General features: G+C 38.5%; 1 protein-coding gene across 21 annotated transcripts in view; it reads right to left on the reverse strand.

The window, feature by feature from the left end:
• The window catches only part of LOC310881738 (uncharacterized protein), a 796,919-nt gene that overhangs the window by 487,527 nt on the left and 283,777 nt on the right, over positions 1-25,615 (reverse strand). For 9 of the 21 annotated variants that reach the window (XR_014572527.1, XR_014572540.1, XR_014572541.1 and 6 more), the window contains one exon: positions 22,501-22,558. The exons of 4 other annotated variants lie outside the window; for them this stretch is intronic. Coding sequence is in view for 5 of the 17 variants with exons in the window: in XM_083799376.1 (XP_083655502.1) it covers positions 22,501-22,558 (58 nt within the window). In the remaining 12 variants the exon portion in view is untranslated. Of the gene's footprint in view, positions 1-9,212; positions 9,368-22,500; positions 22,559-25,615 lie in introns of all 21 variants that reach the window. 8 more of the 21 variants (XR_014572537.1, XR_014572538.1, XR_014572539.1 and 5 more) reach the window with 1 other exon arrangement.

Below are 25,615 nucleotides of genomic sequence, written 5' to 3' on the forward strand. Positions count from 1 at the left end.
AAATGCTTTTTGCAGTCCAATTTCCTTTTAATTTTGCTTCCAAATAGCATATCCTCAGATGAGAACGCCAAATTCTGTCACTAATTTAGCATTTAATTCAAATGTATTCATATTTGCCACGGAATTGAAACTTTGCGAAAGAAATAAATTCTGTTATTTAGCCTTTCATTTAACAAAACAGTAATAATTGCATTTGAACACTCACAGTTACGAAGAAAAGTACATAACCTGAAGTTGATGCTTCACGTTTTAGCTTCACTTCTTGCTGATGCTTAAGAAACTATCAAGTCACGGATTTACCCCACCTACATAACCTGCCTATTTAAGTTACTTGTTATTGTCATTTAGTGTGGGCAAAGACCCAGATAACTGGGTCCTGAAGGTGAAAAAAACTTTAAATGAGTATTTTCCCTTCAAAAAATTCTGCAGTGAGTTGTCAATACAGAAATTTCTAGCACCTTCAGTGGTCAAAAAAAAAAAAAAAGTCAGGACACTGATGCATATTGATTCAAGAACAACATAATGGCTTAAAGACTACTTAAAGATAGCACTTTCAGTTCTTATTAATTTCCATATAAAATCTGTTTGCTTTAATCTTCCAAATGTTTCCATACATTTTGCAGTTTACTATATTGTTTTTACTGTAAAACTTGGGTCCAGTTTACTATGACATACACTGGATCTTGATAATCACCTGTGGTATTTAAAGCTCCGTATCATAACCAGTGGCCTAAAACTGAAGGACATCGAATGCTTCTGCTGCATAGCTAACAGCTGCTAACAGCTAACCTGGAGTTACCAGGGTCAATAGGCTGGGATCAATTAGTCTGAGTGTGAGGAGAAAGCAGAACCACAAACTGCCGGAGCTAGGAAGAAACTACAGTCAAGTCACTTCAGAATGGTCCATCACAGCCTTTGTTATGTGCTCCCCTGAAATACCTATTCTTTGTCAGAGATGCTACAGATGGACACGTGGATCACCGGTGTGCTCTGTTGGTGTTTCTTTCACCCCCATGCACACCGGTTGTTCCACCACGGCAGCACACATGAACTTGCTGAAGTCATGGGCTGGATCAGGAATGTAGTTCTGCTGCTCCTGTGAAACCACTGTGGCTTTCTTTACTCCTGTTAATACTGCTAGTTACCACAAGTTAATGCCAGATGTGTTTTAATGTTCAAAGACGAATTAGTAGAGAGAATATTTTTAGTCAAGATAGTTTTGAAGTCTAACTGCCGTAAGACCCAGTTCATTTACAGAATCGCGAGGAGATTCTCACTGATCTAACCCACCGCCCAGTGCATAAACTCGTCCAAGCTTGGCACTGGCATAGGCAGACAGTTCATTAACAGGAGCTACTGGAGCAGATCTGCACCAATCACATCAGTAAGCCACCCCCCATTAGTTCCATAATTACACTGTATGTGTCCCACACACCAAATACGGTGTTTTTGAGCTATTAAAATATAGCTTTCATTTTCTGAAAGGCTAATCACATTAAATCATGGAAGCCAGGAATAGCACTCCCTTAAATAAATCATAATTCATGTTAGACATTTGAACACCTTTTTTCTGAATGACACAATTTAGCAAGGTACAGTATTGCTGATCTTCAGAAGTTACTTGTTCTTCATATTCTAATCATTAGGAAAATGGCAGCTGTGACAAATAGTTTCGTTTGATCTAAGCAATAAAACTATTTTTTGGTTTGCATACCTCCTTCTAGGTGCCATTATTCTTCCCACTCTTTGAGAAGAGCTGGATCCGCTCTTAAAGTCTAAGTTGGTTAGACTTTGTCTGATCAACAGACACTGATAGCATGTTTCACAGACAAAAGGTATTTTTCATGCATCTTTCCTGGGACCTTATATTTCCTTAATTTCTTTAACAAGATGCCACTGGATATTGCACCGACGTACTCTTCAGCCAAATACACACAGATTTATTTTTTACATACATAAAGCAAGTAGTCATGCTGAGATGGGCAGTGTAACCCACCCTGCAGCATCAGAGGAATCAAGCAAGGGAAGATGGAACCAAGGTCTGATATGGTTGATCCTGAGTAATTCTGAGCTACTAAATGCACAGAAAGCAAGTCCTGTAAATACTGTGTATTTAACATAGCTTTTCTGAGAGAGTACTTTATCTGAGGAAAGCATCATCCCAGACATTCAGCTAAACCATGAAATGTACACATGGATTAATTTGTACAATTCAAATAGACTACATGTTCAAATTGCACACAATAGGAAAGGCTGTATTTAGAGTATTTAAGATTTTTTAAAAACATTTTTTCTTATTATCCAACTTTTGTACATTTAAATTGCAACTTTTCAATGCTGTATAAACTTCCTACACAACAGTATTTATTACTTGCACATCCTTCTGCATCCTTCACGTGCTCCTGAAGTTATCTGTAGGAGACTCCCTAACAAATTACACTATTACTTTAACTGTCCATCATATCTATTCTCTCAGACGTGAAGTAGAACAATATGTCACTTCTTGGAAGTGTTTATATGAATGGCTCAACAAAGAAGTTTGCAGAGGTATGTAAACGTTATTGCATCCCAACTTTTACATTTTATGGGACAAATTGCACACTGCCCTGGCCCAAATGAGACAGAACTATTATATACTAATACAACCACCACTTTATCTTTTAAGAGCATCTAAAGATTCTCTAGAAATCCAAAGATGACAATCTTAATTGAAAATTAAGTGTCCTCTATCAAGTAAAAATATCACTGTTATCAAGTTATCCATTTGGTTTTCACAAAGTACAATCATATCCAGTCTTATTTGAAGCTGCAAATGATTTAGATTCAAAATAGCCTACCAGTACAATATTTCAGTTAGATTTTACTTCCTTGGCTTCCTGTTTTAGGTAATCCAAACTCACACTCCCCAGACTCACACAAACTTCAAAAAATTCAAATCCTCCTCATTCACTTTAATACTCTACTTTTATGACATTCTCTATTTTTTTTCTCCTTTAAAATTATACTGTGCGAATACTTTGGGACTAGCCTGCAATATGGAAGACTTCTCTTTTAGAAGAATAATGAAAATGAATTATTGAATCCTTTACTACTCCACAACTGTGAAATGTCATCAGCAGTTCTTATAAGATCACCAGCTGTTGAAGGTGGCTTGACTTTCTGCACTGACCTTTAACATTTGTAAGCTGTATGAGGAACTCTGTATTTTTATATCTACTTAAAATGGATCATAGTGAAAATGAAACTAATGCTAAAAACACCTCTCAGAAATTTACATGTGTGTTTGTATGTAGGTAGGTGTCAATAAGGACTCACCTGTCCATAATACTCGTTCAAGGCTTCCACTGAATACTGTCATCTCTCCTTAAATTTTATTTTAATTAAATTTTAAAACTATGAGAATTTCTGTTATACTTTGTGAATGTGACATTTAATGTGACTGTTTTTTTAAGAATGTCATCAGGTACAGGATAGGATACCTGGTCATAATCCTGATGTGAAGGAGAGCAGGATGAATGCAGGATACACATGAAGGACGACAGAGAATTATTGGTTATGTGTGAGGGCTGTTTGCAGCCAACTTTGGCTAGTTTTATAGGCCACCTTGACAGAGCACCATGCCCCCTCTACATTCCCAAAGCAATTCTCTCTTAACTGGCATAGCTATGATGCCTGTAGCTGTAGATCTTGAGACAACTATTACCTTGTCTCAGTCAATTTATTTGTCTGCTTGCTGAAACTAAGTGTAACTTTGACAACCTTATTATGAATTTCCTGTAAGAAGGGAACAGACCTTAATGCCTAAATCAGTCTCATGAAAGCAAACAATATAGATACTTGTTTATACAAACTAGAAAGATTTTAGAACTCTGAAGATGCTTTGTCTATTAGTAGAAGTCTCTCAAATATCTCACATAGGAGGTAGAGAAAACAAAAGTCCTCCACAATGTGTCCTGAAAAAATGTTTTGCTCAAATGCTGTCTTTCTATAAAGAAACAAAAACAATGTTGTGTATGTGCTACTAGAAACCACACTGTACACAAGGATAAGGAAACAATATAATACAAAGGGCATCTGAGCTCATTTTTATGGCACCCTCTAATTATTTGCAAGTAATTAAGGTATTTGCTTTGTGTGTGCCTCTTCCTGAAAGATCCTGAACAAGAAAATCCTTCATTATGTTAATGGTATAGGAAGTTCTTCAGACATAGTGAGCAGTAACTTCTATATTAGAAGATAGGTGTCAGAGAACAGAGGAGACTTTGTTAACTACTGGTAAACATTTTGTGATGTCCATCTGTGAATACCAAACTTGGCTACACAAAAATGAGGATTAAATCTTCAATGGAATAGATACCAAACTTACTAGATCTGAAAAAGATAATGCTGCAGTCCAGAATGGCCAGAAACAAAAGCTAGGTCTCAAAACATCGCAACTCAATAAATAAATAAATTACAGCTAATCAGTCAGTAAGAAAACATGCCTATTAAAATAGAAACAGAACCACTTTTTCTAGTCTTTTCTAGATATTTCTAACAGCTTAAAGCAAATATGCAGATTAAGTTTTGCAGTAAGAAAACATTTTACCTGCAACCTATCCCTGAGCTATGGCTGAAAGGTAGAGAAATTATACAACAGGCTTTTAAACAAACATATAAAAGAGTCATTAGATTAAACTTTCTGGTGTTAGTGATAGTGACTGCTACATTCCAGAATAAGAAATTGAACTGAATGCGTTGAATGGAAATAGCATAAAGCTGAAACATCATTTGCTAACAGTTAGGGAAATGTGAACTTTCCTTTCTGAAAGAAGCAAAACCAAACAAATTTAATATCATTTAAAATCATACTGATTTTACCTTTATTAAATAAATTATAAATACTTTTATAACTCTACAATGTAGAGATGGTACATAATATGTCCTTCACATTTCAAAGCTACTCAACCTAAGTAATTTGTTTCCTCTTCTTTCACACTTTACTGCCTTTCATATATGGCAGAATTGTTTTGAACTGTGGCTTTTTTTTTTTTCTGCGTAAATTTAGACCTATCTATTCTTGAATTAACCTGTGCTGCTGGCCTGCTGGGAGTCATTTTATTTGAACATCTGGCTGAACCACATGTTTCTGACTGAAAATAAATCACCATTTATGAGTTTTGAGTATTAAAAGAGGAGCAATGAAGATGGGATTGCATATGTTCAGTGCACTATGAGAAAAGATTATATAAAAGTTGTGTTTGGAAAGTTTATAGAATACACTGAAAATGAGATGCTTATCTGTGTCATAGCAAGGTAGTTTATAGTTTCATAGTTCAACTGGGTCTGCATATATTAAAAGTTTGACAGTGCCACCTGCACATAATCGATATTAAATTAATATTTAACACCTCAATAAAAAAAAAAAAAAGAGATATGATACATATCTGGCTAAGGAGCCTCTTGGTGATTATTCTTCTACAAACTAAAGACACTGTGGGCCTCTCTTTAGCGGGTAATTGTGATCTCAAGAGGGTCTTGAGGCATCCTTGAATTGGTGAGGGACTCCTAGGTGTTGTCCTTACATCCCTCCCTGAAGTACCATTTCTATATGATAGACTGGAAACAGGTGCTGTGGAAATCCACTACTCAAGTTGTACGTCACCTGAACATTCAGACCTGTAATACACAGGAGTCCTCCTTTTTCATTAGGTAATAAATCAACCTTCCTTTAAGGACCCTCTAGCTTTTATTTAAAATATACATATCTGGCAAACTCAACTAATGAACGGCGAGTCTACCCGTCTCAAAGCAACCTTATATAGTAGTATTTCCCTGCACAGATTAAAAGAAAACAGAAACAGTTAATTTGAAAATCATTTTTCTGAAACGCCAAGAGCCCTTTAACCAGATTAGAGAAGTTCATGCAGGAAGGGCTCTCTGCTCTTTGACATCCATCGGCTGTAGAGTGACAGACCTAAGTTTTGTGCAGACAGCGCTGCAGTTGGAGATGGCTGCAATTACGTAGCTCTCAGCCAATGCTTAAAGCTCAATTTTCTAGTCAAGGAAGCACAAACAGAGAAACTGATACACAATCCTTTGTAACCAATGCAGCAAATGATGAAAAATAATATAAAACTTTCTCTCGTATTTGCTTTCAAGGCAGGTGACAGGCAAGTAAACTGGCAGAACTCCACGAGGCCAAAAGTTGTGTAAGCACTTACACAGCATGGATGCTTCTCTCCATCTCTTTGCACTCCCAAAGTGAAGTAAACCTTTATCACCCCAGCAATGAGTTTTCCCTTAAACTTTTTTTTTAAAAAAAAAAACTTTCCCATTGCTATCACATCTACATATTGAATAATTTTCTTCTCAGGTGCTAAGTTTAGCTAAAATACATAGGCCAGGATGACTGAAACTTCTTAAAAAAAAAAGTTTGAAGAGTTTCATTGGTGTAAAAGGATTAAGTCCTTGATATTAAACTTATTATAGACCGTAACTGTAAAACAGGTCTCAATCTTATGTAACAGGCTATGCAGAAAGTTTTATTTCATAACATTGGGGGTTGGGGTGTTCCAAAACTCACTGAAACCTGTGATTGCACGAAAAGACTAATTTTGTTAATGAAAAACAAATGAACATACAAAAAATATTCGTAGTTGTAGCAATTATAGAGAAATGCTTGAAAAAATGACTTTAGATGAAATAACCAGAAAACAAAAGACACGGAAAACATTCCCAAATTCATTATTTTGAAATAAAAATCTTCTGGGTACCAAGGTACAATTCTGGTATGATTCAAGGTATGATATGCCTGAGTAAAACCTCTTCCATATCCTCACACTGATTAGGTCTAATACACACCACAAGACTCACTGCACCTACATCTTTAGTGCTATCAGAGGGTGTGGAATAAAAGCTTAACAAGGGCATGCATCATGCACTACAGATCCATATTATTGACCGCATAATAAAAGTCAATTAGAGCGTCAGTAAATGCAGGCAGAGCCAACCCATTTCATCTCCTTGCTTAGTGAATTGTTTGAATGCCAAGAGGGTTCCTATCGTAAAGTCATCGAGAAAGAACTGGGACACCAATTTTGAATAAAGTGACATGATCATCTTTTGATTGACAATCTGTATGTAAGCAGTAAATGAAATACAGGTATTGAGTACACTGCAGCTACATATAGTTTCCAGAAACTACTTAAGATACAACTTATGCATCTAAGCCATGCTAAAGCTTGAATGGTCAACTCAATTCCTTTTGAGCTCCTGACCCAGCAAACTGGTCTGTGCTCCCCTTGCATCAGCACAAGCCACGTGTAAGGAGCTTATTCCTACTGGATTAATTTTCAGCTAGATCTCTCGGCTGATCCAAATTCCCCCACGGTCACAGTACAGCTGGTGCTGACACAGAAAACGTGGAGGGAACATACTGGAGTGGAACAATAGTGAGGGGGCAAGGATCACCCACTTCAGCAGCAGCTCATGTTGAAATCTGTTTAAGCATATCACAGAAAAACTCTCTTCAGGTCCTCTCAAATATTAAAAGAATCCTAGCTGCTAACCAGGAAATGTACCTTGTACCCATTTTGAGGTTTTTATTCAACATAGCTTTTCAAGCTGAATACAGAAATGACTTTGAATTAGCCCAGACCACTACACTTTTCAATTTTTTCCATCCACTTCAACACATGTTTTTCATTATGGGCACAGTCAGACATGTTACTCTCACTGCAACCTTATCTCAGTAAAGAAATTACTACCTCAACCTCGTCCACACTGTCTCATCTCTCTTCTTATCTACCTCACCATTCCAGAAGGTGATCGTGAAAAGCCTGCATTCAAACCTGCAATTTGAACCTGCCTCCAGCCCTTAGCCTGGTTTTGCTAAGAACCGGTTAAGGGAGAAGATAGATAAAGAAGGTACATTGAAGATTGGAATCTGCATCAACTACGCTATGTTTAATCCTGATCCAAGCCCTAGCTTTAAAACAATCTTTTTAGATGAATAACTTCTTCATGGGGCTACAGACATACAACTAGTACTACTACTTTGACTGCTTAAAGCTGTGTGTCTAACCTAAGTCTGCCATCTAGGCCCTCTGTAGTCATCTAGGCCCTCTCTAGTCAATGGAGAAAGAAGGGAACTTCCCAAGGCTATTCATAACACACATATTAAACTCCTACGGCTAAACTGCTTTCAGAGCTGCATGCCTACCTCCATTGACTTGAGTCAGTCCACTCTTCAGAGGGGATCTGCAGGGCCAACTTATAACAACCTGACTAAACATAAGTGAGATAAATACTATCCTTCGTGTCTAAACTGAATTGCTACATTCAAAAACAACAACGTACTGAAAACAAGACAGAAAATAGAAGTAGAAATGTAAATAAAATATACTGCATGAGAGAAGGTTTTAGATGTAACCTGAAACTTCAGAATTTCCTGAATTTCATGCTCTGGGCAAACCATATTCACCTTTTCTCAACAAAATCCTTTGTCTTTAAAAAATAAGTTATCAGTGTTGATGAGTTCATCTGTTTGCCCTTTCCTAGATTTTTGTATCAATACACTTTGAAGGTGCCGAATGATTCCATTCTCTGAACTATATTTCAGTTAATTAAAAGGTTGTATTTTTCTTCAAGAAAAAAAAAACAGTTGATAATAAAACTTGAGATTAATGCTTTCTAAATGAGAAATCCTTTGGGTTAAAGCAAAATGGGTTTTAGAACCCAAGTTTTCCAATCAACCTGATGGGTTAAATATTCCTGAAAGGCTTCAAATTTGAAGGGAGGGAGTGGAAAGCTGCACAGGAATACAAGGAACTGTTATTATTTTCTTTTCTCTAACTTAGAAACAATAGAACTGGTAAATACATGGGACTATACACCCAAGAATGAGTGACAACTCTGAGAATACCACACAGTACCACACAAAGCACCTGTACGTTCCACAAACAGAGAAACAGAGAAAGGCTGAGCTTATAGAGTGGTTCGTGTATCATACAAACAGGAGAACAGAAAAAACATATATTTATTATTACATTGAAAGCCCGTATTAGAAATATCAAGGGCTTCTTAACTTTCATCTGTATGTATACATAAACTACTCATTCAGGTAAGCAGTAAAGAAATGTATTTTCCATATAAATGCATTCAGCTGAAAAAGCATCCAAATTTTTATTTTACATGAAAAAAACCACATTCTCAAACTGTTCAGTGCAAACCTTAAAGTGACAGGAATTAGCAGACCACAGCACCATAGCTCTTTGAAAAATGCCACTGACAAATACTGGGATGTAATTCCTGGAGGTGGGATGAACGTGATGAGCGAAAGCAATGTGCATCTCCCCAGGGACCACAGCAGTAGGCATTATTCCTGCTGTGACAGAAGAAGACAAGGGACAATGTAAAAACTCTCACTCTCCGCTACATGAAGGGGCTTTCTTGGTTGGAATAGGGCTGACAGCCCTCTCATTTCCCCACTCCAAGACCAGAAAACAACTTTAAAACACATTCAGGATATGGCGCACTGTACTCTGCTCAGTTTTTTGCTCCTGAGACACTACAAGGGGCCATGACAAACACACAAGTTTGATCAGATTCAGTACAAGCAACATACCCCTGGGTGGTTCCATAAGATTTTGGGCCAAATATTTGCTCTGCATAAGCTGTCATTGTTCCAGTGCTTTCTAATTACGCAAAGTGAGCTTTATACTAAATAAGCATTTCCCTCAGACATTGCAAATGTGATTCCTACCATGGTACCACAATGGTTTCTGACGACTTAGCTCTGTCCATTGGGGTGCTGAGGAGACCTGGTCATGGACTAACCAAGGATCAAAGCTCTTCGTGCAGGTGTAGATACAAAGCGAACTCCTATTTCCAACACACTGCTTTGCTTCACCTCTAGGACATTGTTTTGCTGTAATACAGGGCACAGCCTTCTTGCATCACTGTGTTCATTCTAGGACCATATGGAAGTCCCAAGTCTGTTACAGCTGTGCTAAGGTACACACTGCCTTCAGGAGTCTGCTTGTCTTCTATCAATTTCCTAAGACAAGGAAATTGCTGATAATAGAACTCAAAAGTCTTATGAAGTTCTTTGTAAATGCACTTACTGGTTGCCATCCTGGGTGCCTCACTGAACCCCGACTCCCTTCAAGCACAAATACCCTGGCTACACCCCAGCTCACCCAGCCCTGTAGCGCATGACAGTCCGGACAGCACGAGCATCCCTGTAGGAACCATGCAGGCAGTACCAACATCCCAATACGCACATAGTTTGCTCTGAAAGAGCCAGATCCCTCAACAGGTGTTTCTCCTCTGACGCCACTGGACCCACACTGATTTGTATCAGATAAGGGAGTTAAGTCAAGATCTCGGTGGCTCTATCCCAAAGGTGGCTCCTGCCCAGGGGCCTGGAAGAACAAGAACGAACTACCAGGCACTTTCAAACTTTCTATTGAATATTATTTTTTTTTTTTCTACTTTGGTTCAAGTTCTGAGCCTGCAGATTTTAGGCAATAACTAAATAGGAAACTGTAGCAGATTCTTCATGTATTTTGAGTCCATACTGTTACTCAGATCTTACCTTTCTCTCAGTATAACTCACTACCTGCAGAATTGCTGTTTTCCCTACAGAACAACACCACTCTTTGAAAAAACACACGAACAGTTCCACAGAAAGTCACTAGTTTCTTATAGATCATGCAAAAGCTCATAATTTACTACACAGAGTGGTCACATCTTCTCAGAACCAAAACAACCCGACTGAAGAAAAGTTACAGAAGTCCAGGCCAGCAGGCAGGATTCACCCATTTTGAAATCTTCACATTCTTTCAAGAAGTCATTACTGAATAAAATCCCCAGACCACATGCACTGTGAGAGCTGGTGTGAATTTCACTTTGATTAGCAGTAATATGACAAAGTTAAATTAGAAACTACAGAAAAACTCCTTATTTTGAAAGTACAGAAAAGCCTGTGCATATGAACTAATTGGATAGCAACAGCTCTAGAGTGAAAGACTGCTAACATGTGAAATCAAAAATAATAGTTACAAATCATCAGCAACTATCTGAGAAAAGGCTTATTTACACCCTTACTAAAAGAAGCGAAAACAATTAACGTTCAGTGTCACTAGACCACATTCTATTATCCATCCTTTTTCAGTTTCCTCAGCTCTCCCCCCTCATCCTGTAACAGTGATTCATTTGGACTGTTTTTTTTCTTAAGGACAAAGAGTTCCAAAAATGATATACAATACACAAGACTAGACCCAGCCAGTGCCTAAAAAACTATCATTTTATAAATTTCGTAAAGATGAAACCTTTGCCAATATATATGTTTTTCAGTTACTCTCAATCTCCAAGTATTAGACAGACGCATGATTGCAGAGAAGACTGGTTCTAACTATGTGCCAAGAAAGTGCTTGGTTGTTACTTGACTTGATAAATACCAGCAGTGTTGTTATTTACACAATACTGAATTATAATCAAGTCAGGTTTTGTTTCACATATTTTGGCATGGATTATATTCCTGGTATTATTATCATGTTACTTTCCTTACTTTTACTGAATTGCATGTTGACAAAACAACCCACTTGACCATAGGGAAAAAAAAAAAAAAAAAACACGCCATGTGCAAAAACTCAATCATCATATTTCTGCACATTGGATAAGCATCACTCAACTCTTAAAACTATTCAATTAGCTCATTTATAGTTGCCTAGGAATATGTGCTAGAAAAGTTAATCTAACTGGCAATCTAAAACTGTGCATCTGAACAGAACAGCAAAGAAATTCATTCTTAAAATGTTATAAATTCATTATTAAACATCATATAAAAACACTGAGATATCTCAAACCACAGTCTATGAACATATTACTTCACTCAGAACTTAACTTTTAACTGTACAGTTCACAATGATATTTTATGTTTTAAAAAATAAAAAATTTAACATGCATCTTTAAAGTATATTGCAGATGTTCTCAGGAGTAAACTTGCTCAAAGGTAACATAACATAAGGACAAATGCCGTAGAGCTCTAAGTGCTCAACGACAGCCAGGCATTGTAGTCAGACGTAATATCTGTTAACTTACGTTAACAATGTAGAAGGTGACACTTATATAGAAATCTCTTACCTGCCTTAGTTGAATCTCTCCTGATAAGGTTTATTCTGTGAAAGATGCAAGTCTTTACATATAAATCAGAAGCAAAGGTGTGCTTGGCACATCCAGTTTTCAGCAAAGCTCAAGCATTATATGTATAAGTAATGAATTGGCTTCTCAAAGTAGCTCAGACCATATTAATTAGAAACAGTTAGAGTCACTGCTTGTAAGGTTGCTGATGCTGCTCCTTCTGCTTTGTGCCTTTGCAGAGAGCTAATGTATGAAAAAGCCAGAGAGCAATTCCCTTTCTCTCGCTTTCTCTCTTTACCTTTCTCTCTTTCTCTTTAATGGTGAGTTAGAGTTCAGTTTATTCTGCAGACGATGGCAGAGGACAGGCTGACAGGCAAGAGTGTTGTTTCCTTCCCTGCAGAGACACACTGAATGTGTTGTGAATAAAGACAAAGCCCTCTACCAGTGCACCACATCACTCTGTAGATAAGAGCTGCAAGGATGTGCTGTGCTGTTCCTCAGCATGCAGACAAGCCTTAAACGCAGCCGGACAAACTCATCATGCTTTCCTCACTGAAGACTTGCTCCAATAACTTTTGCTGGGGACCACACCTCTCCTGTGAGGGCACCTCCGTCTCTTCAGCTGGCAGGAGTTCTGTTTTGCCTTCTGGAACTGGCTGTCTGTATGGTTTTGGTATTTTTCTAAATCATAAAGGCCAATTTAATTCTAGTTTCTCCTTCTGGCTAATGGGTAACTGAATAAAGTGCCAGTTTCTCCATATAGTTAATTAATGTAAAATCCTTACTGTGACTTCAGTTTGGGGGCTTGTAATGAAGTTAGGCCTACAGGATACTTGCTAAGGAGTTTTGCACATGAAAAACAGCATTTTTCCCCCTGTTCCGCACCCTCATCCCCTACCTCCACCCCCCTCCCGCCCCCCTTCTTTTTTCCATATATCAACCAGTGTAAACTAGTAATGATACCATTGGAGCAAGAATGAAGCTGCCTGTATATAAATTGAGCGATTCCAAAGGGAATGCAGAATACATGGCAAACACATACAGTTTCAGGTTCACTGACAATGGACCTACAGCAACTTTAAGAAGATAAGTGTTATTTTCCATGCTCCTATCTGTAAACACTGACTGCTGGCAGGCAGAAAAGGCTCAGAGCAACGTTCCTTAAAAAGAAGAGTGATTTTTTGTGTTTTTCAGACATGCGTATACATACATACACATGGCTATATGCAAACTTATGCTTGAGTGCCTAACATGCAACCCTATTACTCTCCTTCCTCTACACCAAAGGCAACAAGCCTTTCAGGGAGGAAAGGGAAAGAAGAAGGGAAAGAAGAAGGGAAAGGGAATCTTTTTTTCCCTTAGGATACTCTGTACACTTAGGAAAGAACTTCATCCTGCCCCCTAAGCGATTAAAAGCTCATCACTGAATACTGCCCAGTCCTTGGCTGTGAAATTCAGAAATCTCAAAGCCTCAGAGCACCAAGGTGCTTAGACAGAGAGGAAACGTTAAGTAAGAGAAGGCAGGGTAAATGATTACTGAAACCATCTCTGTGGCCCTGCAGAAGCCATATTGGATGGGTAGGTACTTCTAGAGCCACAAAATATCATATGGGAACCCAGTAACTGGACAAAGTCCTGACTTCACAGCTAAATGGCTCTGGGGTACCAGATTTCTGTAGCACCAATGGCTAAGGAACGAATCCACTTCTCTCGTGTTTGTGCACAACCATCCATTGCCTTGCAACAGTGGATGAATGAGCATTCATCCCAGTGAATGAAGATGTCTTTCCTTCAGCATGCCCTCTGCACCTTTTATTGTTAATAAAAGTCTCTCTGGTCACTTCAAGATCTAGGTTTGAAGAAAAGAAAAAATATTGTGAAATTTGAATACACCTACCCAATTTTGTATGGTTTGTATGGTTTGAAAAAAATAACAAGCATTAAAATAGCAAGCATTAAACACTGAAAAATGCATTTTCTCCCACGCTGGAATTTCCACTGAAACTGATCCAGCTGTCAATCACATTGCTACTGTTTTAGTGAACTTCAGTAACAAGGAAGCAAAGAAAGGTAGCACATGGCAGCCCATGCCACTGTTATGAGTACATGTACAGAACGGAGAATATTCGGGACAAGAAACCTTTGAAAACAGTGATCAACTTATTTCCCTGAAGATATCCCTCCCCAGTATGTTTCATCTGCTCGTGGGAAATTTGATTTTATGATGAAATTGCTGTTCCTAAGGGAAATGCTAAGCATTTGGCATTCAACTTTGTGTTTAGAAACTTCAAGGGTTTGGGAAGGCTTGAGAACCACCACAGGTATGGAAGCCTTTTTGCCTCCTCCCTCCTACAAACGGAAAACCTGAACCCTGATTCAGAGGTCTCTTGCTTTTCTGCTAACGTACAGCACATAGCTGTTATGATGTAATATGGCAGTAAATTTCGCTGGGAAGAGAAAACGCACACACGAAAGATAAATTTCCCTCTAACACCTCTCGGTGAGCCAAAGGCTGCTCAGTGCTCAGTGTTTCCAAGAGGCAGCTCTTGGTTCCCACCGGTTTTCAGAGGAGCAGAGCGCTCTGTGCCTTAGAGCCTTGCTGAGCAACTGCAGAATCACCTTCAGTGTAGAAATGTGACCTAAGTCATAAAACACGATTAATCCTCTACTTATATAGTCAACATCCCAAGGGTTACAGATAAAACTGTAAGGAAGGATAAGCAGGAGATTATTAAAATGTAACCACTGCTCTAGAATTTAATCTAAAGCCTTCATTACTCTATATAAATGTTTCTGGCTTTTTTCGTTCATATTACTATTGGTGTTTAAAAATAAAATGCATCAAATGCTCTGGCACAAGACTACAAAAGAAATTCCAACTCTTCCTAGAATATCTCAGTATTTATTATGTGCTAGGAGCAATAAACCCATTATGTACTAAAGAGCAATTAAGTGCCCAGCCCCGTGCAGCATGAAGGCGTTACTCATGAATATTCAGAGCCATGAAATTACCTCCACAAAAATTTGCGTGCAAATAAATCATCACCATTATTAGAGGTATTTCAGAATGGAAATATTTTTACCAGCCACTACAAAAATCTTTCTTCCTCATCCTTCCAATAATTTATTGCATAACAATTAACGAATAATTATCCAACAACAAAAGGATTGCTTTTTTGAAACCAAGTACTCCAATCAAGGAATAGAGAAAAAAAAACTGAAAAACTGCTGAAGTTCGGTTGCTAGAGAAAGAACAAACAGTTTAATTCTCAGAAATCAATCAAATTGTTTAAAAGCGGAAACTAAAAACTGGTCAAAAGTGTTTGAGGATGAGGTTAGCCACGTCATGAATTTTGAGAGTTTGGGAACACCACAGTATTCTCCTGTGAAAACGCCAACACTTCTGCCACAAAACAGTGCAAACTATGCAAAATCACTTATAAGGGATTGGGACTAAAATTGTCAGAATTGTGAGATCTGGACTTAATTCTTCATTGTTAATTATAAGCAAGACAGCTAGATTTATATGTATAGCTCATGCAAATAGATTCATCTCGTCTTTGAATGCGAACGCGTTTTCTGAACACATTTAACAAATGGACCCTTATCTGAGTAACATTACAATGAGAAATAGTAATGTTTGAGAACTGAAGAGCTCAAGCTTTTAGCAAAGAGCCATGAGATACAGATTCTCTCATTTGTACAGCGCTGTTTTAATCTGATATACTATGGTGAATTATAATCACCACCCATTGCAGGGTAAGGGACAGATGACCTCAAGGTATTTGCACTGCAAAAGTGACACTGAAGTTACCCCCTGCTAGGGATTAGTGAACAAAAATGACTGTGACAAGGAATTTATGAGTCTGTATTTTAAAACGGTACAGAAGAAGATGTGGGGCTTTTTATTGGTGCCCTCCCTTCAGTTCTAACATTAAATGGGCCATGTCACTGCCAAATTTCAACACTAATTCAGCCTGGAAGCTACAAGTGAGGATGGAAAATTGCACTGCAGACGGTTAGTGAAGATGGTGAAGCGGAAAGTAACTGAAAAAAGGTACCTTAAGATGGCAAATATAGCAACTTAAATGAATAGGTGGAGCTAAAAAGTCATCTTTGTCACTGACCTGTCTTTTTCACAGCATGAACAAACAAAACCAAACCTTTCACCATTTAGGTTTGCCCCTGATGGGCAGCTAGTATGACAATAAACAGGAGAGCTTCCAAATCACCACGCTGGATGCATCATTTCTTTCTAATCAGGTGCTCTCACATGAAAGAATGATGCTGCACATATTAATTGCATATTCCATTAGATCTTCACTTTCATCTACTGCAGCATGGTAGCCCCTACCAGTTCCTTACTATTCTTGTGTTTATAAATGTAGAATGTTTCCTTACAGTTTGATATTCTTCGACTTGGATGTCACCATCATATTCAACGAATATTACGAGAGACAGAGTAAAAGTAGCAAAGAAAGTAAGGAACAGCCTCCTATTTACTGCTAGTTGAGGTACCCCCAGCTGCTTTGCTATACTCTGATCTGCACTGCCTCTGCATCAACTGGGAAGCTAATTAACTGACTCCATGTGATTTCTGACAGGTATGAGTAGTATGCTGATTCATGTGTTGACAGAAAGAAGGCTTGACAGTTTTCTAAACTTTCAGAGCTGGAGGCTCACTAAAAATGAAGTCAAACATCAGGCAGAAGGAGAGGAGGTTCCCTTTCCACTTGGGTTCAGCTTACTTACTGAACGTAGTGCTACAGACCATGTCTCCAGGTTACCTGACCCAGGCAGCAATGTTGCTGTAGCTCCAGCACTGTAAATATTACTTAGGACACAGGTTCCCAGTAACCAAACCAGTTATTTGGAAACTACTGCTTACAGTTGCAAGGACAAGATTAAACCATCTCATTTTTTCCCCAGAGGTTGCCATTTAAAAAAAAAAAAAAAAAAAGAAAAGAAAGTATTCGAGATGCAGAATTTGCCTATTTTTCTGGATTTTAAACAACTCAAATGCTGGAGATGCTCTCATTCAGAATGAGGGGTGCTTTACACCATCCAGAGCTATTGCTGCGTTCAGTCAGAGCATATACTGCATTTAATCAGGAGGTGTTCAGGAGCAGCTTTAATTTCCTCTTTCCACAAACTCTCTGTTCTTTCATAGATCTTTCAGGTCTTTTCATAAGCATAAAGGTCATTCTTTAACAAAACAGAAAACACAATCAGGCCGTAAACTTTTGTCAGATGTTACCTATAAGAGATTTGTAAGGGATATCTGAGATGTAGTAGGATGGCAGAGTCTTAAATGGTCAGTTTAGGAATGATTGCTTGTCACCAAGAGGGGAACAGAATTCTGGCCAAATCCTGCATACTTCTTGTACCTACGATATTCAGGGACTTAAAAGGTTACTTGGGCAGATGAAGAACAAATAAGTACTTTCTTTTGTACATTTACTGATCCATTCAACCAATTGTATCTGGCCTTTCAGACACTACTCTACAACTCAATATTTTTCACTTTGTAGCGTAGCAATTTTTTCACAAGCCAAGGGATATTAAAAAACAATCCTCACGTATTTCAATAGTCACAAGCATAACAACTGTCTAAATTACACTTGGTATACTTCAAATAGTATAGTATCCAATTTGAATGATAGCTTCAAAAATCACTAGGGATGGAAATTCTGAAGTTCAGTTTAGAGGAAGTTGACAGCAATTCCCTCCACATAGCATACTAGTTTTGCAGCACAAAGTAAGGTAAACACATTAAGCCTAACAAAATGTTTCTTAACAAAGACAGAAAATTGTCATTTGCTTTTGTGATGTTCCCTTTTAATAAAGAACAATGCATTTGATAAAAAAAAAAAGAGAATGTGTCAGGGGAGAAACACTATGCACATAAATTTTACAATTACATAGGTCGCCAGATAACTTTTAAATAGCCTGGTTATTCCTGGAGTGTAAAAAGACGCAGAAAATCAAGAACAATTCTGCCTTTGAGCTACTGGGATCCTTCACAGGCATGAAATGTTAAATGCACTCATTATGCATCATTGCTTTATTACGATCTAAATCATCTGTGTATTAGCTCAGATAACTGCACCCCCAAGGGAGTGCTGGAGCTTTTGGGGACTTTCGTCATTTCATACTGGAAATAAAAAAGTGAAGAAAAGCAAGAGATCTGTTATCAAATATCTGCAAATAGAAAGAGAAAACAGGAGTTTATATAAGCGTTGCATTTAGTCTGAAAGTAAAAATAAAACATTTTCCTTTGTTTGTAAAGCATAGATGGAGATTACCATCTCTGAATTTGAAGTGACTTTGGCGTATCTAAAATGAAGGACAATTCAGAATGAGAAGTGTGTATACTGAAACGGGAAGAAAATCAGCCACAAAATCTCATCTATTGGAAAAGTATGTGTGAAATCCTACAGAAAATAAAAACAAAGACAAAATATTCACCGTCTTCATGGAACTAGATATCCACACTAAGAAGCTTATAGAGATCAGATGAAAAATAAACATTTTAAAACATTTAAACATTTTTAAAATTAACATTTAAAAGAATAATGTGTGACCTCATCTGAGGTAATTCAGCACATTTGTTTCACAGTATTTAGAAAGCGAAATTCCAAGGTGCCTGGACATAATCTGAGCACGGAACGGGTCTGAAAGGCATCCATCCCGTGGAATCCTGTGGAGACCCAAGATGGCTCAGAGAGGTTTAATTTAAACCTCAGTGCATCAGCATTAGTTAATCTGGCCATTAAACTTTAGAATTATCAACTTCTGAATAGCTCTGCTCTTTAGGCTCTTTAGGTGATGTAATAAATCAAAGCATGCCACATTAACGGAAAGCTAATGATGGCAGGTTAACCTGGCTTCTCCACCTGGCTTTCATCGCTCCTTGTGCCCCATCCGCCTGTCAGCTCCAGCCATTACCCAGGAGATGGATCCAGTCACTTTGATGGTCCATCTCTGGTCCCAGCCTTTGATTAGTTTTCAGTACCTTCTATAGAGCCTCCCAATTCTATCACCAGAAGAATATACTGTAATCTCTCCCCTGGTTTAGTAAAGGCTGGTATCAAAGCAACTAATCCTGGATCTCTAGCAAACAATTTGTCATGTCCAGGGCAGCTGGCAAACAATTCCTCCAAATTCTTCCAGTGTCTTATGTTAAATTTAAGCTTCTGAAACAAAAACACTCGATCGTTACTATGCACAGATTAGTAGACAGCTGTCTGATTTTTTTTAGCATACCTTGTTTCCTTAACACTGTTTTGTTTTCCTCAGAGGTTTGATGGAAAATTGCTGAACATCAGGCTTCAGTCGATTTTAGATCATCAATTGATATTTTCTTTACGTTTATTCACTTATTTTCCAGGGGTGAGTGTCATTTATCTGTGTATTAAGTCTCAATGTTTTACCATCTATATTTGCACATTTTCTCTAATAGTCTGCTAATTCAGAACAGTTGTCAGAAGATAGCTTACTGAACAGTTAAAAGAAAAGCAAGGTTTCAAGGATTGTTTCCCAGTGTTGCCCCCAATTATAATGGCTTTATACAGCAAGAGGGCAACAAAAGAAATTGTTTATTTTCTTTTCATGTTAACAACGTGTTAAATTAATCAAAAAAGACTTTGTTCATATGTACTGACTGAAACGCAGACTTCTAGATAATGTTTCTCCTTTTCTGTTTTATATGGTCTTATTGCAGCAATACCTGAGTATGGCCTTTGTACCGGATCTGGCTGGGATGGAGTTCGCAGCCTGTACAGCGCCATGCTTTGCATTCCATCCCATTCCACGATGTGCTCAGCAATAAAAGCACAGGGAAAGGAGGAAGAAGGGGGGAGACATTTACGGTCTTCTCAAGGAACTGTTACATGTGCTGTTGCCCTGCTTTCCGTGAAGTGGCTGAACATCTGCCTCCCAGTGGGAAGCAGTCAATGAATTTTGCTTTGCTTGTGCGTACAGCTTTTGCATTCTCTACTAAATTGACTTTATCTCTATCCCTGCGTCTTCTCGCCTTCCTTCTATTTTCTGCCTGGCACACAGGACAGGAGGGGTTAGCCAGAGGCTGGGTGGATATTTCACTGCTGGCCAGGGTCAACTCACCACAGGCCCAAATATTCAATAATAGAATTAGCCCTTCCTTCCCATTTTTTTTTTTTTTCTGGGGGGGGGGGCGGGGCGTGGAATGTCAGGTGGAGAAATTAGTTGTAGCTGGCATACGAAGAGTTTTGTTTGGGACTTACTGCCCGTTGCAGAGAATGCCAGTCTCCATGAGCACGGCTCTGCTGCCCTCTGCCACGGTCTCCGTGCTCCACAGGAGCTGGGAGGGAGCTCACAGCTCCACACTGAAATGCCACCTGTGGTCCCAAGAGACCTTCAGACAGCTGGTGTGTTCAGTAAGAAGCCAACATACAGAAGAACCAGAGCTATCCCACATTTGTCCTCCTAGCAGAAAGGAGGCGCGGACTGGAGTCTGAACACATCTGCACTTCATCCTATTGCTGACAGTTAATTTCAACTTCAATTAAGATAATGTTTCTTTTTCAGGTTGTTAAAAACACGGTGTCCTTAGCCTTCTTAGCAGCTTTTTCTCTTACCAGTAGGCAGCCCTCTATGCCCCCTTTGTGCTGAATTTCGAACCAGAGTCACCAAGCATCAAGCATGAAGAGGAAAATGGTTTCACTAAACCGTATTTTATTTTAGACAGTCACTTTCTATCTACCTAGAAATATCCAAAATGCAGTCTTTGATGAGTTAACTTATCTTTCTATATGAATTTATTGACTCGGGGTATCCAGTCAGGAGTTTTCCTCCTGATTACAGTGGGAGCTTTGAGTATTTTGAGTATTTGACTGTCAAGTTTCAAGCTGATATTATTTAGGAAGTGACAGGCACAATTTAAACCGTTTTCTTTTTCATGCTCTAACTCCCCCCATTACTCTCAGATGATGTGATTCATCTTAATTTAATCTCCAGCTGATGAAGATCAACAGTAGGATACACGGATGCATAGATTACAGATCTGTCCTGATGCTACTCCACTATACAACGAGTTGTTTATTCAACAACACAGATTCAGGAAAACCATGGTATTTTTAATCACAGCTCTTCTAAAAAGAAGAAACTTGTGAACATGTTCTTTGGTCTTTTCCCTAACAAAAAGGTTTGGGTTCACTTTTCTTGGCTGTAGATGACTTGATATATCCACTGAACTTGCACAAAGACTAAAATGTATATGAAGCAAGAAGGAATGCTCTTTTCTCTCCTCGCACACCTGCCAACTCCCCACGCAGAGGCTGGTAGAAACTAGGGAGCACAGATGAAGTGGGTTCCCTTACAGCACGCTCCTGCTTCTTACAACAGAGGAGGGGCAGCTATGTCTGAAGTAGACTCACTCTAAGAATGCAAAACGACTTGGCTCCAGAAAGCAGTAACAGTACGAAAACCTGTTTTTTTCTTTCATTGCAAATTAAATGTTGTAGAGCAGATTACGGTGGCTGTATGGTAATGCATTCATCTAATGGAAGAATGTAGCAGCAGGAGGGCTAAATGTCTCTGCTTCTGTCAACTTTCCTGAAACGCACCATGTACTGCAGAAGCTGTTCCAAACTGGATGACTGAAGAGGGAGCCCCTGAAACGCTGGGTGTAACACAGCCAGTAACTGCACAGGCCTAAGGGGCGTAAAGGACAGTGTGGGTGGGGAAAGACTGGCCAAACTTTCCTTGTGTGGACGGTTCTGAAAAATAGCACAGGGATTGAGCTAAAAAACTCAGCCAGCACAGCACAGGCAGCATCAAACCCCCATCTTTGTGGGTAGGGTGTGATCTTTGCCTCCTTGCTTACTTCAGTGTTAGACAGTCAGATGGCATCAGAGTGCAGTCCTTACCTACCCTCTTCTCTCATTTTAACCCTGAATGACAGAGGTGACATGATGCAGGGAAGAAGACTAAAGAGTCTATGCTCTCTCTTCTTTTAGTTCTTTAGACCTCTTTGAGCCACCTTCCCAAAACTGCAGCTCTAGCCTTTGTTTGGGGAAGGTGGAATCACAGTCAGGAAGAGGCTGACTGTTCTTAGTATTTCCTGACCAGGTGAGAGGAAGTGTCAAGAGGTAAGGCAGATACAATACACAGAAAGAATTCCAGCCTTCTGCATGCTCCATGAGCTAGGGAACAGCTGTGTATCACTAGCATTCTGGCCACAACATCTGTTACACACACATGCACTGTAGCACCTATATTCATAATCGTCAAAATAAAAAATTGACATGCTTTTAAATAGCCCTGTTTTCCACTGTTTGCAATATTACCCAACTTGAGCTGTTTGGACTAACATTTTTACTTACAGAAGCTTACCTCTCATGGAATTTATCAGAAAAATTGCATCACCAGTAGGATCTTCATACACTGAAATCTGCAAAAACAAAGGATGGCAAGAAATAAAGACAGAACAAACGTGGACCCCGGATAGCTGGGTTTGGGAAGTGGGAACAAGGATGTGGCGAGAGGGGCACAGCTTGTACAGAATATGTGATGTGGAAATGAGCAGAAACTGGAGGTTTGGGGCCAAGATTTCTTAGAAGTTAAGAAAGAAAAATTGATGTGTAAAAGACCAGCCCATGACAGGGAGACATTGGTACAGTTACAGATGAGAACAAAACTGACAGGATCCAAACCGATGGATGAAATCCATCCAATTTTGGCAAAAGGAGGTAGAAGAATGTTATTGGACAGACTTTGAGGACCAAATCAGAAATCAATAGCCCTTGAAATGATCCGTCCCTTGCTGTTACAAAGTACCTGTGAAACCCATTACTGTAATTTCTTATTACTTTCCCTGAAAAGATGACAAAATTGGCTTGTTGTGAAAATGCATAACTGCATGTTACATTCTGCAAAGTTTTCTTTCTCTACTGAGCGTACAGAAAAAAACTGTTTTGGGGATCAAGTCAGGAAGGCTATTAGAAAATAAGAACAGATTGATTAGGTCAGATGAAAAGTATAATCTGATCTCCTGTCTCAGCATAGAGAGCAGTTTATACATGTAGAAAAAGTATAAAAACAGCAAATACAGTTGATACTTCTGCCAGCATAATGCCCCAGCTTCTTGAACTAGAGTTTGCATCTGCATCGTTGTGTTTAATAGCCCTTGATGGGCCCATGATTTTCTCTAATTGCTTATTGCTCTTTTTATGCTTTTGATATCCTAAAAATCCTGAGTTCTACACTTGAATTATGCATGGCATGTAAAATACAGCATTTTGGTTTAAATTTGTTTTATGAGAGTTTCAGTGGTTGCCCATTGGCTCTTCTATTATAAGAGGTGATGAATAATCATTTCTTATTTGCATTCATTTAGAGACCTTTATTGTGTGCCTGCTTCAGTTGTTTCTTTTCAGAGTTCTAGTCCATTTAACTTTTCCACACGGGGAATTCATTCCAACCTTCTTGTCATCTCATTATTCTTCTCCCTATCTTTTCCAGGTCTGAAATATCTTTGCCAAAACTAGAGAGAGCACCTTCCAAAAATGTGTGCCTTTTTCAATTACTGGAGGAATCAAGTGGGCAGTTTTGCATAATAATCCATAATAATCACCTCAAATCTCTAAATTATTTAAGGAAAGGTATGGTATGTCTGGAGTTGTACACAGGTACTAATTTAGACTTACTCTGAAATTTATCTGCCACTTTGTCCATGGTGACTCAAGCTCTAGTTTTCCTGAGTGTTAGTTTTATCATTTCTGAACTTTATCACCTTGCTATTTGTTACCAGAGTATTTGGTACAGATCCCTATGATTTTTAAAAAACTCCATCTAAAACTTCTCTACGTATTGCTAGACTTTCTTTTCTGTTTTTATTCAGACATTAATCTGCAGGAGCAACATCTGACAGTGCAGCTTGATTTTCAGGCATATATAAGTGAATTTATCAAAAACTCTGGAGAAAGGTGCATATGTTACAGCAGCCAAGTCAATCCTAACCGTAAGTCTTGTGGCTGCTTCAAAAAGCCCGAATGGCTTTATAAGGTTCATGGGTCTCCTTCCATAAATATATGTGGACTCCTTTCCATTTCTACCCATCTTCTCCCTTATTACAGCTTTTTTAGGACAGAAGACTTGCTGAATGACTACTTCCAAGGTCATTCTTTTTTTTTTTTTTTTTTTTGGAAGCTGGAAAGTGTGGAATAAAAAAGTTGAAGATTTCAGGTAAGAGAGGATGGTCTCATGACTAAGAAAGATGGACCAAGGAACTGAGATCTTTTTGATTTTTTGACAGTTTGTACACAGTGTTTGTGGAAGTGATTTGTTCAAACAGTTTAGAGAATGCATGATTAACCTGAAGGCTTTCTGCCCTCCAGGGTAAGAGTTCAATACTCAACTTCTCTGCACGTTGTCTGATGCTTGTAGGCATACTGAAGATAATGGAAGCTGAGTTCTAATTGTACTGTAAAATTATAGCACTCAAAATGCTATATAATGCTAACTTTGTTGTGCAGAAAGAAAAAAGTTGATACATATCTAATGTAGGGCACGCATAGTCAGACATGGCCTTAATCTCTCTGTACTTGATGTACACTCCCAACTGAAAACACAGCTAATAGTATCATTCATCTCTGAGCTATTGTGAATATAAATTCATTGTTTCTCAAGTACTCATACACGAGTGATAAATATGATAAATACCCTGTTAGAACCCATGAGCAAATGAATAACTCCCATATTGAAACCAGGTTTCAACACTGGACATCAAGTACAGTATGAGACACAAATTAAACTTCAAGAAGAAAAAAATAAATAGCAAAAACTTCATCTTCCATTTTGTTCATTAAATGAAGCAGGAGTCTGTAAAAGTAGCAACACATTACTATGCAGTTTAAACGTGTCTAAGTAAAGATGTACAACACTAGTTCAGGGATAATGGAATTTTTGAAGGCTTTATGAGAAGACCGCAGTGATGTCCCCTGAACATAATTTTGTGTAAACATAACACACAAGGTGCACACCCCAACACCCCTTCTCCTAATTGCAATGTTCACCTCACAAGTGCAGAAAGATGGATGCCATCTTGCACTAATCACTTTAGGACAAATACTAGTGTCTAAGTCATTAATCAGATGAAACTTTCCGTAAAAATTCAGTTGCCTCTTTGCTTCTAAAGCCTGATGGATGCAGTCCATCCTGTATTAGTCTTCTTTTCTCTCCTATTTCCCAAGGACTTAGAAAGACAGCTTATAGAGTTGGGAATTTGACAGATTTTTTTTTTTTATCAGTTCAAGCATTTTGAATATTTACTTCTTTGCTCTGCTCTCTGAGTATTATTCAACCATTAATTGTTATATTTGCAACTCTTTTTCAGCTGGACACATTCATCTTTGGTATAAGTGCTGCATAAGAGACAAGGCAGAACAGAATGCTCACCTGATTTTTGCCTACTGTGCTAAGACAAGGGCTCATTTGTGCTATTTAGGAA

The sequence above is a fragment of the Anser anser genome, assembly GCF_964211835.1.
Source record: "Anser anser genome assembly, chromosome: 14".
Taxonomy (NCBI): Eukaryota; Metazoa; Chordata; class Aves; order Anseriformes; family Anatidae; genus Anser; species Anser anser.